Raw genomic sequence first — 19,788 nt, 5'->3', positions numbered from 1 at the left:
TAAGTGCTGAAAAGCATGCTGAATAGACTATGGAAATCCATTTTTTGAGATATTCTACCATAAAAGGCAGTATTGGCAAAAATGCCTAAAGGAATTAGAAGGACAAGTCTGACTGGATTTTACGTTGATAAACTGGACAAGTAAAAATCATGTAAGTATAAAAGCATGTCAGATGTTATACGTTTCTGCAGGAGCTTCTCTGTTGTATGGGTAAAGAGGTGGACCAGAGATGAGCATAGGCACTGTTCTGGGCTTTTGTTCAGGGGGGAAGAGGTCTAGTAAAGAACTGAATGTGTAGCTGTATGGGAGAGATCAGGTTTTCTGAAAGCAACATTAAATTTCGGTGTAGTTGACTGGTGACCAGCATGGTGCTGTGTGTAATGGTTTAAGTGAGCCTAGAGGCAGAAGGGAGCACAGTAAATCTGCTTAAATGCAGGGCAGATTTCAAGCGTTTACCTGTGACAATAACCTCTGCTGTCTCGTCTCATCTCCTACCAGCAGTCTTATTACTTTCAGCTCTGGATATATCAAAATAAGTAATTACAAGGGTTTAAAGCTTCTGAATATGCGACTGAGTTCATAAAATATAAGTATGTGGCATTCCCAGTGGGTTGATACAAGGAGATGCAAAGACCAGTGTTACCTGCCCCAGGGACTCGAATCCCTGGCTGCTGCTGGTGCAGAGCTGTCTGCCTTCTCCAGCCTCTACTATTTCAGCAGTGGCATGGAGTCCCTGCACCTGCTGCAGCACCCCAGAATCTGAGGAGCAGCCATTCTGGTACCCCCCCTAAGAGAGTGCCTGGGGCTGGTGCCCTTTCTTACCCATTCCAAATGAAGCTGGTGCTTGCAAATATGCCAATAACTGAAAATGTTTTGGGGTGTTTTTGGTTTTGTTTTTTTTGTTTTTTGCATTACAGGTACATTCACCAGAACGTGAACCTAGTCAAGTTAAATCATTTAGATTGGTGAATCAGGGTGCTATAATGTGGGTGGTGTGCCCTGTAGGCCTCCTGTGCAAGCAGATCAAAAACCAGCTGCAGCGTGAGCCCATGCTGTTCTTTCAGCCCTTCCCAGTCTGACCCCACATGCTACTACTGGAAACAGAAGTGGGATGGGAAGGTGGGACTGTCCTGTGCTCCTCTGCTACTGGGAGGAGCATGCTGAGTCAGACCAGGAAGGGATGTGGTAAGACCACAAGGGTACAGGGAAATTTTGCCCAGGATGCAAAATTCCCTAGTTAGGCCTTTGCTCTTGCCTGCTTTACTTTGATCAGATAACCCAAATACAGGCAGAAGCATGCAGCAGCACCCTGGTTGAGAAGCACTGCACTAAGATGAGGAAGTATAACAATGGTTCTCAAACAAGGGTGCTGCCAAATCAAAAAAAGTTGTGGCAGTGTTCTGATTGAAAAGTTTGAAAACAACTGGTTTAGATGATAAAATATTGGAGCATAACTTGGCGATAGTTACTATGAGCATTTGAGGGGGTGTAAGTTTTTGTATCCTATTCTTAATTACCTGAACTGTACAGTTTGCCCAGAACTATCTAATTCTGGTCATAGCTACATTTCCCATATCTTACAGGTAAGCATAACAACAGCTTTGGGAGGATACGTGTAGCTGTATTTTTATAACAAGCTTTAAAAGAGCTTCATTTTAGGTGGGGAGAGAAGCAGGGCTTATAGAATTGCCAGGCAGTGGTTCTGATCGATAACCATGATGATAATGCCACCACCAACTTGCATGTGCTCAGCTTACAACTCTCATTGGAATTCTGGGTCCTTGTCAGCAATCTGTGTCAGGAATGTAATTGTTCAGGGCTTTTAGATGTCTAAATATTCCTACTGTAATTTAAGCTAAACTGCAGTGGCCCAGTTTGTATTGTAATAGAATTAAGAACATTCTACTTGTCTTTTACATATATTAATTCCTTCAGAAGAATTAAAGGACTAACAAGAATACTCAAAGTGCATTTTATTTTCTTCATATTTTGTCAGCTGTATCCAAATAAGTGTGTATATACCAGACAATGAGTATTGATGCACTTCAACTTTTCTTTATTTTTAAACCTCCTTAACAATGCTTCTTGGCTTGCTGGCCAAAACACTTAAAATACTCCATAATAAAAAATGACCAATATCTCATCCATTTGTTTCCTCAGGATATAGTATTATTGGAATGCTAATAAAATGAAATGCGTTCCTTTCTTTCAACTCTGCAGTAATTTTGTGCAGGCCATAACTGGGATTAAAGGAGGAATGATTTAACTGGTAAAAATTATCCCCAATCTCTAGAATCCCCCATATATACCCCCCATATATACCTTATATATATTATACCTCATACATATTATAGATCTAAAAGCCCACAGAGAAGTAATTCAGATCAAAACATCATGATGTTTCAAGTCAAACATCATGTATATGATATGATATATATTGTTTCAATTAATATCAAAATATTATATATACATAATATATTTATATTATTTAATGTGATATTTATATTTTAATTTTATATGTATATATTATCTGTATATAATACATTTATAAATTACATTATATATTATTTGCAAAATATATTCATATGTATATACAGTATATTATATCTATATATAAATACAGATATGTGTATATATTTCAAATAAATATATATATTTCAATACATACATAGATATGATGCTTTGATTTGAATGACTTATCTGTGAGCTTTTTCCAGTACCTTAGAAATTTTTTTTTTTTTTACCATTTCTACTTTCTCACAGTTGTAAATCTGTTTACTTACAAATGGCTATAACATTTAAAAAATATTTCAAAATATTTAAAAGCAGTAGTTGCTTTTATGTCTTATTTTGTGTATCAGTACACAGTTATCTACCAAAGTGTAAAGTTTACTGGATTTTTTTGGTCAGAACCATAACTATTTAATTTGTAATGTGGGGATTCTCCAGAACTTGTCAGTTTTAGATCTTAGCATTTCTTCAGTCAGTTACTGTTGTGTTACTGTAGTGGATAAGTTTTACAAGCCCTAAGGCTATGGACCAACATTCAAAAAGCCTGAGCCTGAATTGATTCAATCTTTGCAGGTTAGTCTAACCAGGCTAGACTGGATCAGTTTTTGTAAATGGACAGACATCCCAGAAATGCAGGTACATGCTTGCAGTGGCTCAGGCTAGAAGCTGGGGGATGCCAGAGCAGCCCTCCCTTCCCTTCGACAGTATTGAGCTGAGGGGGCATGTGTCCAGGCCCTTACAGGACGCTCTGATTAGGGAGGGCCCGCCACCCTTCTGACCTGCTCAGCAGGGAATTAATGACACAGTGTTTATCACCCCAACTCAGTAGGGGTGATAAGAAAACAACACAGGGACATTACCAGCTACCTGTTAATTCTGTCATTGTCCCATCTGCCACAGCATGGACCATAGCCAGCATGTGGTCGGCTAGCTAATGCTGAGAGGTGTTTGTGTAAGGCAGAGGGGACAGAGGAAATCTGTGCTTAGCAGGGAGTGGATAGGGGGGAGAGCAGAGGGAATCCAGGCAGACCCTGCTGTACCTACAGTCTCTGCCGGAGCTCTGGCCAGGGAGCAGAAGGGAGGGGCCAGCCCTGCTATGGAGCAGAGAGCCCCACCCAGCGCAGAGAGCATGCCAGGATGCTGAAGGACTCTGGCTTAATTTAAAGCAGGAAGGGATCTGGGACAGACATTGCATAAACCGGTTTGAGCCAAATCAGTTAAGGCTGATACTACATTCAAACAGGTTTATCTCAAACCCATTTCAGCCATTTTCAAACTGGATTATGTGTGCTGAGCATCTGTTCTGTTACAGATTTAAACCAGTTTCTGATCACTTAAACGGGTTTATGCGTAATGTCGGTCTCTAGCCCAAAACACATTATAAATTAGTTTTTAAAGAAAATGTTAACATGATCCTTGTCTGTGTGGGAGAACTATGTTACATTTTTCTTAATGTAGCATGATTCTCTCTCATTTTATTTTTCTGCATGCTATCTAGTGCTTCACTTTCATTTTTCCTGGGTGTTCATCTTCCTTCCAATTTTTATTTTTTAAAAATCTTACTGGGAGCCTACCAACATCATAAATGGCTACATATAAAAAGTCTAGAAATGCAGTTTTTATGTTCTACTGCTCTCTAAGGGAGCCAGCAGACCAAAAGTGCAAGATGTAATGGGAACACAGCTTGCTTCTATTTCATGAGTGGAAACATGAGAAATAAAAAGAATCATATGGGTAGAATGTTTCTGCAGAATCATCTCTCTAATTTCAGATATACAGTGTGAAAGCAGCTGCAGTCAGCTGACAGCTTGTGGTTATGTTCTGATATATGTGAGTAAGGGGTGCACTGTTTTAAATGCATAATGAAGCCTTGGTTTCGTCATCTGGAAGCAGGAATGGTAGCAGCTCAGGAGGGATGAGACAGTAATGCTGCTCTAGTGGAAGGGAAGCCTTATTACAGAGAACCAGAGCTCTGTATAAGCAGCAGTAGGGATGCACCAAGGCAACATGGCACAAATGCATTTGGCTTTCCAGAAGGATAGGGACTAAGTACAAGGATCAGGTAGAAGCCTGAAAGAGACATGCTTGCAAGGAAGCTGAAGTTATTTTTTATGCTCCACTGCCCTTTTCCTCTGTTGGTACCTTCCAGAGAAATCAGTGTAGATATATTTTTAGCTTGCTGTATTCAGCCTCAATATGACAACATAATTCTGTCTTTACATCCGTAAGCAGCTTTTACTCTGTTTTCCTGTTTTCTGCCAGCTGCGGTTTACAAAGGATGTCACAGCACTGGTAAGAGATGTACAGTAGCCATTTCTCTGATTTTGTAAGGCATGTGTTTTTTTTCGTATGGCTTTGTAGGACTCTAGAATATTAAACCTGCAAGTTGGTGGAAATGAGCTAGATATTCTGGTTAGCTAAATTCTCTTCAGAGTATTTAACCTGTTAATTTGTGGTATGTGCCTGTGTTACTTGGTTGATTTCTTTTCAGTTTGCTTTAATATTCTGCACTTAACTAATACTCAACATAATATTTGTTGCAGCAGCATTGTAAGTGCCTCGCCCTTACCCTCAGTACTTTGCTCTTAATCTTATGTTTATGGCTGCACTTGGGGTTTTACAACCTGTCTAATGCTAAGACAGGGCATGTTGATTGTCTGAAGTGAGCATGTTGTGATTTGAGCAGGAAATGCTGTAATATGATACCACACCTAAATGTGTAAAAGCCCTAGGAAATCATTTCAGTCTTCTACTGCATTGGCAAGCTCAGTGTTATCAGCTCTTTATTTCATCATAATTTAACTAAACCAGGTCATGCTAAAGTTTTTAAATAGCATTGGATTGTTTAAATGATCTGTATGCCTCATATTCATTTGGTGTATGTGCTGTTAGCTTCACAATGATTACAAAAGTCTCTCTTGATGTAAAAGAGAGCTGATTAAATGTGCAAAATGTAATATAAAATTTTTCTTAGGAGTTGGGCTCTTAAATGTAAGGTAAAATACAGATTATTGAGTATGCTGAGCCAATTATCTTGAAATGTTAGTGTGCATCTCATTATAAGATATATACGCAATAACAGGTATGCATGTATTTTCATATTTATCTTTCTGTTTAAAAAAAAAAATTGCAGTACAGTTAGTGCCACTTTCTGAATCCATCTTCTGTAGGACTTGTAAGATTATATAAGGGGTGTTGGCTGACAACAGACATGTTATAATTTATTCTTACATTTAACAGCTGTGCCTCTTACATGTGAAGCATATTTCAGAGAGAAGTATGTGTGCACAAATATTATCTACTACTTATATGGCAAGGAAAGAGAATTTTCTAGTGTTGGTTGAATTTGTTATGCAGCCATATAACTTGATTTCTGTGAAATCCTAGCTCCCAGCATCAAGAGGCTTAAATGGAAGGAATGATTGGAGCAAATCATAAAAAGTGTTAATCTCGCTTGATCAGTGCTCTTCATTTTCGAGAAATCTCTTTCCCTCCACCCATTTTCAGAATTCAGGTTATTTTTCTAGTGACTTCATATAGTAAACTTCTCCTCTTGCCACATGAAAATTAATGTTTTTGTATGTTTTGATTAGCTTTTTGGTTCAGATCATATATACTTAGATTTACTTGAAAATTGGATATGGTCCCTACTAAGGGACTTTATCTTGCCACTGCGTGGTATAAAGCCAGGGTGGTGATTTCTTGCCCCCCACTCCCCATCTCCTCCTTCTATGACTTAACACTTTTTAAATTATCCATTCACAGGCATATTCCCAAGATGCCTATTTGAAAGGCAATGAAACCTACAGTGGCAATGCACAGAACATACCTGAACCACCATCAATATGTTATCCTCGAAAAGCAGCCATGGCTTCTGTCATGTCACATCCTAGTGACAAATCACCTTCTGTTTCTTCTCTGGGCAGACAGCAAGCCAGTAGACCAATACGGGCATTAACACCACCAGACAGGGCCTATAGAATGGAAATACAAGTGCCTCCATCACCAACAGACATTGCAAAATCAAATACAGCTGTGTGTGTTTGCAATGAAACCATAAGGACTGTTATTGTGCCTTCTGAGAAGGCTGTAGACTTGTCATCATCTAGAACCAATCATACTGGTCCATCACACAGGACAGAGGAAGTAAGATATGGTTTAAAGGATCAAACCACTTTAAAAACAAAAGTATGGACAACATCATCACCCTCTTCAGTGTCCACTGCCATTGTACTTCCTCAGACTTCTATTACAGGGCCAGCAGATCACACTGGAATGCCAAGTAAATCTGGGAATTATGGAGGACATCCAGAATGGATCTCAAGCACTAGACCAGCTACTCAAGTTGCAGGTTCTCCTCCTGTCTCTACTAATCACTACATTTCTCCAAACTCCCAGCAGCACATAGACTGGAAAAACTACAAAACTTACAAAGAATATATTGATAATAGACGTTTGCACATGTATGGTTGCCGAACAATACAGGAAAGATTAAATAGTTTGAGAGCAGCCTCCCAAAGCACAACAGACTATAATCAAGTGATGCCCAATCGAACTGCTCCACAGGTACGACGTAGAAGCACCTCTCGTGATAGGGTTCCACAGTCTGTTCAGATCCGTCAGCGAAGTGCATCACAGGAAAGATTGGAAGAATCAGTATTGATGAAAGAATGGCCAAGAAGTGCTTCACAAGATGCATTAATTTCACCATCTATTAGTGCTAGGAGCCACAAGACTCGGTCATGGGATTACCTCAGCAAACAGGGTGACATGTTAGAAAACTTTTGTACTGAGAATCTTGTTACAGATTCAAATGGAGACAGAAAAAAGAGTTACAAATGGTCTGGATTTACTGAACAGGATGATCGACGAGGAATTTATGAGAGATCTAGACAGCATGCATTCCATATGTCCTTTCGAGGTCCACATTTTCCTGTGGCTGCAGGTGCTTATAATTCAGACAGTAGCAGAATTGGTAGTAGAGCCTCTGTATCTGCTACACATTTCCAGAACGTTCCATCAGATATAAAAATGCTGCAGCCTACTAGAGATTTGCAAGCTGCTGGTGGATTTTCAAAGACTACACTCACTTCACAAGAGAAATCACCCCTTGTGACAGCTAGGGGTTCTAAAAGTAACTCTTTGAAGAATTCTCCCTATGTAGCAAAAGCATTATTTCCCCTTAACCAGAACCTGGATGGTGTTGCCACCAAAGACCAAAGAGCAGTAAATCACTTGGATCAAAGTGATCTGCAAAATCAACAATCAAGGATCCAAGCAGAAAGTGCCCCAGACCACAAAACAGAAACTGATGAGAGCATCCAGTCCCCCTCTTTATCTGCAGCTTCTGCCAAACCTGTTCAGCAAATAGGTGAGAGTTCAACTACCTCTGATAAATTTGATATTTCCATCAGACAAAAGATTCAAGATTTTGAAAGGGAAGATGCAAAGAAGTCTGAAGTGCAGCAAGCCAGTATTTTAGAAAATGATGACAACCATCTTATGCAAGAAAAATCTCCTTCCAGCCAACCCACTCCTCAGCATTTGAGGCATCACATTGAACCCGAGCTTCAGCAACCCGACATTCTGGAAAATTATAAAGCCACCATTATTACAGGAGAAAAGTTTCCTTCCGCTCAAAAAACTCCTCAGCCTTTGAGACATCACTCTGAGCCTGAGCTTCAGCGGCCCAGTATTCTGGAAAATGATAAAGCACAAGAAAAGTCTCCTTCTGGTCAACAAACTCAGCCTCTGAGACATCACTCTGAACCAGAGAGTCAGCAGCCCAACATTATGGAAAATGAAAAGGCTACTGTTGTTATGCGAGAAAAGTCTCCTTCCTGTCAACAAACTCCTCAACCTTTGAGACATCACTCCTACATCCTTGCAGTAAATGATCAGGAAGCCGTCTCGGACACTACCTGTTGGTTACCTAACGATGCTCGTCGAGAGGTCCATATAAAAAGGATAGAAGAAAGGAAAGCATCTGGTTCCAGCCCACCTGGTGATTCCTTGGCATCCATTCCATTTATAGGTGAGTAAATTGGATTAATGTTATTAATGTCCTACATATAACACATTTTGTGGGGGGGTTTCTTGCTTGTTGTTTAGTTTTATAGTTTGAATAAAGAGAGAAGCATCCCAGGTGACTGAGCAGAATTTCATCAACCTTCTGTCTTTTCTGCTGCTACACATCTAAAAAAAATACTAATTTGGTGAACACTGGAAGTTGCTCATATGGGTACAATACATGTAGGAAAATCTGCTGTGGTTCAAGATGTTTCTGTAGAATTTTCCTCAGGTCCTTAGAAAACTCCCAAAATTTTTGTAACATTTTCAGCCTATTTCTTTACAGCCTAATTTAATCTGGAATGTAAGATGGCCCTGATTATAAGATGACCTCTCCAATTAATTAGGTTCTAAATATGGAAAATTTGATGTAATTTTGCAGGTATAGAGTCTGATTTTTGGAGGTGTTTTGAATTTGTCCCCCACCCACTGCTACAGAAAGGAAAATAAATCAAGAGGGTCAGGTAGCCCCTTTACCTTCTGCCCCTCCAAACTTCTTCCCTTGCAGACCCTTCTCCCCCTCCTTACTGTCGGACCTTGCTCTCCCCGAGCACATGCCAGTAAGGAGAAAATCGGAAAAAATGGACCTTGAAAAAATAAACGTAGCTGTAGTAATTTACATGTAGTACCCACTGACTTAATTCATCCAAAATTGATGCTTTTTACCTTTGTTGAAACTGCTGCAATTTTTAACACAGGTACTCCATAAACATACTTTTAAGCAGCACTTTGGCACCTATTTATATATAGTACAAACTATATGTTATATTAGTCCAAAGCCAAAAAGCTCATGATTTACTACATAGTTCATTGGGTTGGGTAGAGTCAACACTATTTCAAGCCATGGTAACCCCACATTTCAGTATCTGTGTACTCCAGATATCCCCCCCACAAAGGACCTGTGTGCTGATTAGCCCCACACTCATGACTGGGACCTGGTGTTTTTGTCATGAGTCCTCAGATCCTCCAAAAATTGATACACAGTTTAGGCATAGGGCAACCTGGTCTGGCTTAACCTCATGGAAGCTGGGGCCACATTAGTCATATGTGCCAGGCTGGGGGCTGACAGAGGGGTTTTGAGTAAACTGTTTGAGGCCCCATTTGGTGGTTTTTGCCAGACATTTAAAGCTAGTGAAGAACCAGGAATTATTGGAAATGGGGAAAACAGGCACAGTTTGGCTGTGGGAGTGAAGAGAAAGTCAAAATGTATGCAGTGGTATGGCTCATCATGACCTGAAAAGAGTTAGCACTGAGGGGGACTGTACTCACATGGGCTGTACTAACCTATCCTTGTGGTAGGTTCCCATCAGCATCTTGGCCTTTTGGCTATGATAAAGCATTTTTGGCACCAAGAGGAGGGTGTCTGGGCTGGGTCTGGCTCTCCCAGTGCCAGCCTAGTATTGCAGTATCTCTGGGCCCAGTGCCACTTCCTTGTAGAGAAAACATCTGCCCATTTTCTCCCCCACACTCCAGGCCACACCAAAAAAAAATGGTTTCCATCAGTAGGTTTTCCCAATATGGGCCATTTCTTCTATAGTTATGCCTTCAGTGTTGGCTGCCTCTAGTAAACTTCATAGTTTGTTTCCACTACAATACAGATGCTGCTTTTTGGCAGCAGTTTACTAATAGTGTAGTTAATGAGGTTTCCATGTATATGAATGTAAGACAAGGAAGGGGTCTTTGGCCCCATGGTGATTGAGGGGAAAAACCTCATCTTGTATTTGACTAAATATGGTAATGCCTTAGCAGAAGGGGTGATGTACCATACTTTTTAATATATATTTACAAGAATAGTTTGCAACCCTAAAAACTCCTGCAGTCACTTATTAAAAAAAATATGGACGTGGAATTTGGACCAACAATTTATGAAAGAAATTGGTCTCAGGAAGGGATACAAATAAGTAGTGTGTCAAGTTTTGAGGACTGGCGTGGAGCCAAACTGTTCCACATGCCATTTGGCAGCAATAAATGTCATATTTTCTTGCATATAACATGCCACCTATTTCAGAAGGGCCCCCAAGAAGGAAAAAAAAATCTTATCGTGGAATATTGGTAAGTGCCAGAGGTCTCAGGGTCATGCCCTGGGATTGTGGGCCATGAGCTGGGGCCCTGTGGGAAGGCCCAATTCAGCATACCGGCACTGGGGCTGCAGGGCAGGGTGAGGCCTGGTTTGGCGCTGGGGCTGGATGCTAGGTTCGGAGCTGTATGCTGAGTTGGACCAGGTGCTCTGACCCGCAGATCAACTCCTGTGCTGTCCTAGTCTGGAATGTAGCTGGGAAAGGGATTCCCTATGTCACAAAATTTTGGCTAGGGAGGAGAGGGAGAGGGAGCTGTGGCAACATTAACTGATGTGGCTCCCAGAGCTGTGGTACTAGGTCCACTCTATCTTCTCCCACACACACTTTCAGAACCATGGGGAGCACGTTTTCTCACGTATAATGTGCACCCCAATATTCCCTAGCTGATTTTTGGGGAAAAGGTGTGGGTTATGTGCAAGAAAATATGGTAATACTATTCTGCAAGCAAGGAAAAGAGACGTGGAAACAGCTGGAAAGATGTTTAAGAGCAAAATGATTTAAAGAGCACATGGATTGGGTCTCTGGCAGGGATCTAAGAGAAAGCAGAATTATGTAGAAGGTCAAGATGAGGAAATCAGACTTATTATGGACAGAACATTTTGCAAGCCATGACAGGTGGAGGAGAATGATTCTAGGACATAACAAATGTGCTGTCATGAAACCCGCTTTCCTCTTAGTTCTGTTATGCTGGGGTTTTTTCTTCAGCTCGATATCATCTGTTTTTATTTTTAAAATATTTAAGCTCATGCTTAATAAAATTACATACATCATGTTTGAATATCGGGAGTCTTGTAAACACATGTCATTTAAATCTTGTGCTGTAACAGATAATTAAGGCTACATTACATGAAAGATTTTGTAAAAAGAGTTGGGCTTAATTTAAACAACAAAAAGGGTTGAATTTTTGATGGATGTAGCGTGTTTTCAGATTTTAAAGGTGTATAAAGATTAAAGCACAAAGAAGCTTTAAATCATGGCAGTTATTTTGGTAATGGCTGTGCAGCTCAGAAGAAACAGGATTATAACTTTCTCTGTTAGTCTTGGTTTGCTGTCAAAACTTTTGGGTACTGTAGTCTTGTGAATCCTCATAGCTTTGTAGCTGCATGGATGGGAGAGTGCCAGAGCTCTAGGAAATAATGCTGTCGATTTAGTAGGGAGCACAGTGGGAACCAATGATGCAGATTCTGTTTTCTGGACAGAATTTAAAACCGAAGCCTAAGCTCCTTGGTTACATTAAATGACCCTTCTTGAAAGAGTCCGGATATTGATTGTTAATGAAACTCAACCCTTGAAATTGCAGTTGGCTTCAGAATCTTCATTCTTTGTTCTAGACCATCATTAACAAGTGAAGAGATGCATCAGTCTAGTTTGAAAATCATGTAGTTAGGCATACTTTTAAATCTTTTGCCGAAGAGGTATTTGGTAAACATCAAGAATTTTCTAATGCTCTGGAGAGTGTCAGTTATATTGGCAGCTTGATCCAAGATGTCCAAGAAAATTCTACAGATAGTAAATTCCAACCTCCCGTATCTTCTTTTTACTGAGAGCTAGGAAGAAAATAAGTTTTCCTGTTTCTTAATTTTTGATTGAACTAATCATTGAGCTTGAACCATTTAAACAAACCCACTGAAGAGACTACTGCTGTCAAAAGCTAGGTTAGCACTTAAGCTCTGCTTCTAGGTGCTTAGCCGGTAATTTCTGTCAGTTCAGTGGTTCAGCTTCCTTTAACACTCCAGCACTGAATGAATTACTTTTGAATAATCTTTTTCTACATTTAAATGGTTGACTGTAGTAAATGTAACTCTTTACGTAAGTTGGCATACTTTCAAATTTAGTAGATGTTAATTTGTTTTAAAAAGAAAAAATGCATTTACCATATTTACTTGAATAGCAGTTGGCTGTGATTATAAGACGACCACCCCAATAATTAGATTCTGTATATGCACAATTTTGTAAGTCTCTTATAATTTTCCAGGTACAAAATCTAAATATTGGCGATTTTCCTTGAATTTGTACTGTTTCCACTGCCATAGCAGGGAAAATAAATCTGGGAGATCAGGTAGCCTTACTCTCTGCTTCTCCCCAAGTTTTTAGTGTGGCAGCCCCTTCCCCCTCTCCTTACTGTCAGATCCTGCTCTCCCTGAGCACATGAAAATGAGGAGCAAATTTTGAAACAATTACCTGGAAATTAAACAGGGCTGTAGCAATTTGCATGTATTACCTACACACTTAGTTTATCCAGAGTTGATGCATGTTATCTTTTTTTCAAAACTGCTGCAAGCTTTAGCACAGGTACTCCACACTTTTGAGCAGTTCTTTGGCACCTCTTATATGTAGTACAAGTTTTTTTTTTTTTCCTTAAAAACATTTTATTATAAAAGCAGACCATAACAAAAGGCTCAAAATGACCTCCAACAGAGGCCTCACAAAAGGATAATACAACATTCCAAATAACATACTAAAAAAAACCAAACATCGGAATTGGTATCATATTGCACGTAATCTCATTTTTACACAGTATATACAAACATCCCTGAGTAGTGTCTATCGAACACATATTACACGTATCGTGTTGGACATCCTGTACTTTCCCGGAAAAAGAAAAGCGAGAACATACAGGTCCCTTTGTTGTCTTTACCCCATGTACAACCCTAGCCAGCCTTTTCTACCCACAAAGGCTGATGACTCTTAGTTTAGTCTATACCTGTGCTGGGCTGAAACAACCCCCTGAAGTCCAGCTCTTGCCAGAATTTTTTGTCCCCTCCTTCTTTCGTATTTCCTTCTCTAGCTCTATAGAAGTGCAGCTCGTGCATTGCTAACTGCAGACACTCTGTTGTGGAAAAGCACGACCCCTTTAGAGCCAACAAAGAGCATACTTTCCATAGTGCTACTTTGGTGCAGGTGATTAAGACCCTCACCCCCCATGTCCCATCTGTCCCCTCTGATAAACCATAGAGAACACTTCTGGAAGTCACTCCCGTTCCCCTTCCCGTATCCTTCAAATAGGTAGTCACCATCCCCCACACCCGTTGTGCATAAAAGCAGTCCCACAGCACATGTGTCACCAACTCGGGCTCATCGCAGAGCTCCCTTGGGCACTTGGGGGACCGAGAGAGTCCCCAGTGATAGAGCACCTGTCGCACTGGCAGAGCATTTCGCACCGCCCTCCACGTCAGCTCCTCATGCTCCCCTTTCCAGTCCTTCCCCACCAGTCCTTTCCACACCCTACTGACTTGCTCCGGTCTCAATTCCCCAACATCCGGCATCCTCTGCTTTCCTTTCAGGAAATTAAAGACCTTTTTGGCATCTCCCAGCCCCTCGATTCCTAACCCCTCCAGTCCTTCCTGTGCAACAAAGGCTCCAAGTCGGGCATAGGGCAGCGACATCTGCCAAGCCTACGCTCCCTGCCACGCATTCCCGAACAGGCCCAGCCTTCTCAGGAGCCTTCCCCCCCAGAACCTGCAGAAATTGGTAACCATGCCCGTTGCTCCCCTTGCTTCCCTCACCACCATCTTCAAAAAGTGCACATAAACAAAGGTCTCTATGTTGGGGAAGCGCCATCCCCACAATCCCTCTTCCTTATATATCTCTGTCCTAGCCACTTTCTCTGTCTTTCCCCCCCCCCCCCAAAAGAAAAGGCACAAGGCCTGCTGGACCCGCCGGGACTGTCGCCAGGATGGGGGGTACACCATCGTCGTGTACAGGATTAGCGGCAGCAAGCACTGTTTGATCGCTTGCACCTTCCCCTCGATGATAACCCGACCATCTGTTTCACTTTCCCCTCCAACACTTCCCAAGCCCGTTTCCCTTTCCCCTGGATATCCATCCAGACGCCAAGCATCTTCAGTTCCTCCCTTTCCACCCGTAGCCCAAAGTTTCTCAATTCCCCCCAATTTCCTACCGCAAGCACTACACTCTTGTCCATGTTCAGCCTCGCTCCGAATGCTTCCCCAAACTCGTTTACATGCTTCAAAGCTCTTCCCAGGGACACCTCGTTCCTCACTACACGTCACATCGTCCATGTATAGGAGGACTTTCAATTCTCCTCCCCTCGGCACTCTCGCCCCGCTAATCACCCTATCCCCCCGATCCGTTGTGCCAGAGGCTCAATGGCGCAGACAAAGAGCCCCCGAGTCCACTGCAAAGGCTTCCCCCAGGAAGCCCCTCACCAACACCCTGCTTGTAGCCTTTCCATAAAGTGCCCGCACCCACCCCACAAATTCTCCCGGCATCCCCATCCCTTCCAGAACCCGAAACAGAAACTCATGTCCAATGCTGTCGTACGCCTTTTGCAGGTCAAGACTCGCCACTAGCATGTTCCACTTTCGTTCCGTGACATACGACAGCGTGTCCCAAAGCACCCAGAGTGCTTATGTTGTTCGCCGCCCCCCCACTGCGCACATCTGTTCCTCACCCAGCACCTGCGGTAACACCGCCCCCAACCTCGCTGCTAGGATCTTGGAGAATAATTTATAATCGGCATTCAGCAAGGTGATTGGCCTCCAGTTCTTAATGTGCTCCCGTCCCCCTTTCTTGTAAATCAGGACCACGACACCCTGGGCAAAGCCCTCCCCTACCTGACCCCGTGCCATAAATTTCTTAAAAAGGGCCAAGAGATCCCCCTTCACTAAGTCCCAAAACTTCCCGTAGAATTCCATCGGGATCCCGTCTCCTCCCGGTGTCGTCTTTAGTGGCATCGTTCTCAGGACGCCCAGCATTTCACTTCCTGTTAATTCCTTTCTCAGATTCTCCCTCCCTTCCTTCCCCACCTTTGTTTCCAAACTTCCAACCAGTCCTTCCACTTGTTCCTGCCTCACCGCTTTCCTATGAAACAAATCCTTGTAATATCTAGTCACCTCCCACAAGACCCCTTCCACATCCTCCAACCTTCCTCCGTCGGCCGTGCAAAGTGCCTCCATCACCCACTTTTTGCTTTTCACTCGTAAAGCGAAAAACCTTCCCCATTCCTCCCCCTCATCCACCCACTGCGCCTTGGCCAGGAACATCCGTTCTTTCATCCTGATGCGGAACCAATTTTTCACCCCCTCTCTCGCCCTTTCCCATTCTCTCTTCACTGCTTCCCCCTTCTTCAACTCTTCCCACAATCTTTGAACTTCTCCTTGCAAGCGTGCAAGCTCCTTCTTATATGTAGTACAAACTGTGCATATTAGTCCTAAGCCAGAGGCTTGTGATCTACCATTTAGTTAATTGGGCTGGGCCCCAGCAGGGTCAGCAGCATTTCAAGTCATGGTGATCCCATAACTCAGTAGTGATCCCATAGCTCAGCACTCATCACACATACATGTGTACTCCGTATACCACCATGGAGGATCCATGTACTAATTATCCCCAACCCGTGCCTGGAACCTGGTGTTCTTGTCGTGAGTCCTGGGATCCTCCAAACATCTATATGCAAATTAGGCGCAAGGGAATCTGGGCTGGCTTCACCTCATGGAGTGCGAGGACACAGTAATTATTTGTGCCTGGCTGAGAGAGGGGTGGGCCAACAGAGAGATTCTGGATGAGTTGTTTGGGGCCCAATTTTTTAATGTTTGCCAGGCATTTAAAGCTCGTGAAGAAACAGGAATCATTGGAAATGGAAAAGACAGGCACAGTTCAGCTGTGGGATTGAAGAGGAAGTCGAAATGTATTCAGTGCAGTGGACCACCATAAGCTGAAAAAGAGTCGTCAGTGAGGGAGATTATGTTTAATGGGCACTATGATATGTATTATTCACATAGACTGTACTAACCCACCCTTGTGGTGGATTCCATCAGCATGTTTGCCTGGTACGGGCCATGTGCTTTTATATAGTCATGCTCAATGTTGGCTGCTTTTAATCAACTTCATAGTTGGTTTCTCTTACTAAGCACTAGGGATGTAAATATCATTAAGAAAATTATCTGTTTAAACTCCTCTAATTATATTGGTTAAATGGCTACCCAATAACACCACAACTTGGATAGGACTGCTGCTGGGAGCTGCACCCTAACCCCTTTCAACGACACAGCCCATGTGAAGCCTGACACTGGGAGGGAGAAAGTACCTGTGAAGGAGCAGCTAATTGCCAAGTTGATGAGTCATTAGGCCACTTGCTGTTTTCCTCTTAGGCTATGACAGGGATGGGCAAAATGGCCAATTTGGCTGGCAGCCAGACTCCATTTCCCAGCAGCCCCTGCTTGCATGACTGGGGCCGGTCTCCCTGGAGACCCCAGCGTATTTCCACTGTGAAAATTCAAGGCTGTGGTTGCCATGGAGACCAGCCGCTGCCATGCTGGCAGGGCAGGGGGCTGCTCCGGACCTGCTGGGATCTTGCGATGGGGGCAGCTTGCTCTGGAGCCAGGGCAGAGCCTTGATCTGCAGCCTGCATGCCCTGGGCAGGGGCTTGCAGGCAGGGGATCACAGCTCTGTCCCTGCTCCAGACCAGGCTATCACGGCTATAAGGAGCCAGGGCAGAGCCTCGAGCCACCTGGAGCATGCAAACTACACATCGTTCCCCATGTCAATTGATGTGGGGAACCTCATCTAGTATTTGAGTAAATATGTTAATATTTAAAATGTCCTGTTTTCTGTTTTTTTTAATTTTTAAACAAATTTTTATCCACTCTCTTCATGAGCCTGTTTCTTTCAGATGCACAGTAAGTAGTTAAAAACTGCTTGTAGCATTTTGGAGACTTAACTGCCTTTTACAAACATTATTTCCAACAAGGTTGGGTCAGTTAAGACCATCGCCAATTTGCTGAGTACTGCATTTGTGTATCATTGACAGAAAGCCAAAAGTATAATAGCTTTCTTTATTTTTTTCTTAAAATATTGACAGTCCAGAATACAGTAGAAGTAAAAATATGTTCATTTTGATCATGGGGCAGGGGGATGCTCCAGAGCCGCTGGGATCATGACTTCCAGCCCTCTGCCCCTCTAAACCACACAAACTGGGCTATAGCAAACTGTAATTATATATAAAGTATGCTAAAGTGACTCCAGACCAGAGTAGTGTTAAATGCCAAAATTCATTGTCCGTGGTGTATGCTGTTCAGTATTCATTATGGGCAGATTTCCAAACTTGGTATCTGGCTAAACATAGATACGTATTAGGGAAGTTTCAGAGAGCTTTCAGATTTACCAAAGACTTTAACAGGTCAGGCCCAACAGGGAAAACTTAAAATGTACTGTGATGTTCCTGTTCGTTCTACCAGTTATGTTCTTGCAGTTTCAAGTTTCATAAATACAAATGTAACTGCAGTAGAAATCAGGACTGACATTGTTCCCTTTGGGATATTTATTTCCTTTATTTTAATGACACTATGGGCACAACCTTTAATGTTTCATCAGCATTTCTATTATAAGCCTCAGTCTCCAATCCCCAATTTTTTTCATAGTTTTATAACTTGGCCTGAAATTTTTTTACTGCAGCCCCAGGCTGAAAATTTCAATGTTCCTTATCCAAAGAACAATTAAAAAAAACCCCTTGATATTTTAAAATACAGCAGCTTGGACACAAATTACAAGTTAATGTTTTTAAACATTAATTTGTGCTTCTGTAGCTCAAACCATATTTATAATCAAAACTTCATATTTAAAGTCAATAGTCCAAAATGTCTAGCAGAGTGAAGATCTAACTGAAAACAGATTTTGAATGTTGTTGTTTGTTTAGCAATGGAAACATTTCACAATTAAATAAATATATACAAGATCCATTGCATATCACTATAATTTAAAGAAGTTACACTCTCACAAGCCATGAAGCGGTACTTAGCCAGAAATAGATATGCCCTGAAGTCTGTATCATGTGGATCATATTTCTTTTATACAACTTGGAAATATAATTAAACCTTCATAGTTAGATGGCACCCATACATAGTTTTTTCACATATATCCATCTATTTACTATTAGTATAACACTAGACTAAATATACACACCATCATAGATCATAAAAAATAGGACTGAAAGGAACCTCATATGGTCATCTAGTCCTGCTCAAGGCAGGATCATTCCTGACTAAACTGTCTCTGTCAAGTGTTTGTCTAACTTACTTTTGAAAGTTTCCAAGGTTCTCTAGGTAGTCTGTTCCAATGCCCAACTGCCCTCATAGTTAGGAAGCTCCTCCTAATTTCCAACCTAACTTTTCCCTGCAGCAGTTTAAGGCTATTGCTCCTAGTCCTGCCCCTTAAAGCTATTGAAAAAGCCATCTCCTTCCTCCCTAAATCATCCTTCAGGTATTTGAAGATAGTTATCAAATCCCCCCTCAGTCTTCTTTAGGCTAAATAATCCTAGTTCTTTCAGCATTGCCCATAAATCTTAACTCCAAAGGTGCCTGAAGTCTTAACTCCAATTGGTTGCCCTTTTTTGGCCTCTTTCCAAGCTGTCCATGTCCTTAAAGTGTGGGGCCCAAAACTGGACACAGTAGTTCAGGTGAGGCCTCACCAGTGTCAAATAGAGCCGAAGAACGACTTCCCTTGATTTGCAAGTGACACTCCTCTTAATAGCTGACTTTATTTTTTGCAACAAGAGCACACTTTTGGTTCATATCCAGTTGATGATCCACTGTAACCCCAAGATCCTTCTCTGCAGTACTGTACCCTAGCCAATTATTCCCCAGTTTGTATTTGTTTCAAGCACAGGACTTTGTGTCCTTGTTGAATCTTCTCTGGCAAACTCAGGAGGCTAGATGGAGAGGCACTCTGCAATTAGTAACTGGACAATTTGTGAGTTCAGGAATGGTGGTTCACCTGACCAGAGGCCCAGGGCATATGGGGAAAACAACAGACTACATGAAATCAGTCCTGAACAGGTGAGGGATCTCCTGCAACATTTGGACATTTTCAGGTCTGCTGAGCCAGATGATCTGCATCTGAGAGTCCTGAAAGAACTGGCTGAACTTACAGCAGCACCGCTGGCAAAGTTGTTTGAAGAGTCATGGAGCTCTGGAGTGGTCCCTGACTGGAAGAGGGCCAACGTGGTGCCCATGTTCAAGAAAGAAAAGACGTGACCCTGCAAACTACAGACCGCTCAGTCTCACTTCGGTCCTGGATAAAATTTTTGAAAAATTTGTTAAGGAGGCTGTCAGTTACAAGCTGGTAACTGACAGGGTGTTAAGAAGCCCAGCACGGCTTTGTCAAGGGTAGATCA

General features: G+C 42.1%; 1 protein-coding gene across 5 annotated transcripts in view; it reads left to right on the top strand.

Annotated features, from left to right (window-relative positions):
- Positions 1–19,788, top strand: part of ARHGAP21 (Rho GTPase activating protein 21) — a 173,611-nt gene that overhangs the window by 120,312 nt on the left and 33,511 nt on the right. For 3 of the 5 annotated variants that reach the window (XM_059729086.1, XM_059729084.1, XM_059729083.1), the window contains exons 7-8: positions 4,774–4,803; positions 6,277–8,545. In XM_059729086.1, coding sequence (XP_059585069.1) covers positions 4,774–4,803; positions 6,277–8,545 — 2,299 coding nt within the window. The remainder of the gene's footprint in view (positions 1–4,773; positions 4,804–6,276; positions 8,546–19,788) is intronic. The other 2 variants (XM_059729087.1, XM_059729085.1) reach the window with 1 other exon arrangement.

This window comes from Alligator mississippiensis, chromosome 5 (genome assembly GCF_030867095.1).
Source record: "Alligator mississippiensis isolate rAllMis1 chromosome 5, rAllMis1, whole genome shotgun sequence".
Classification (NCBI taxonomy): domain Eukaryota; kingdom Metazoa; phylum Chordata; order Crocodylia; family Alligatoridae; genus Alligator; species Alligator mississippiensis.
This window is presented reverse-complemented; position numbering and strand designations above follow the sequence as displayed.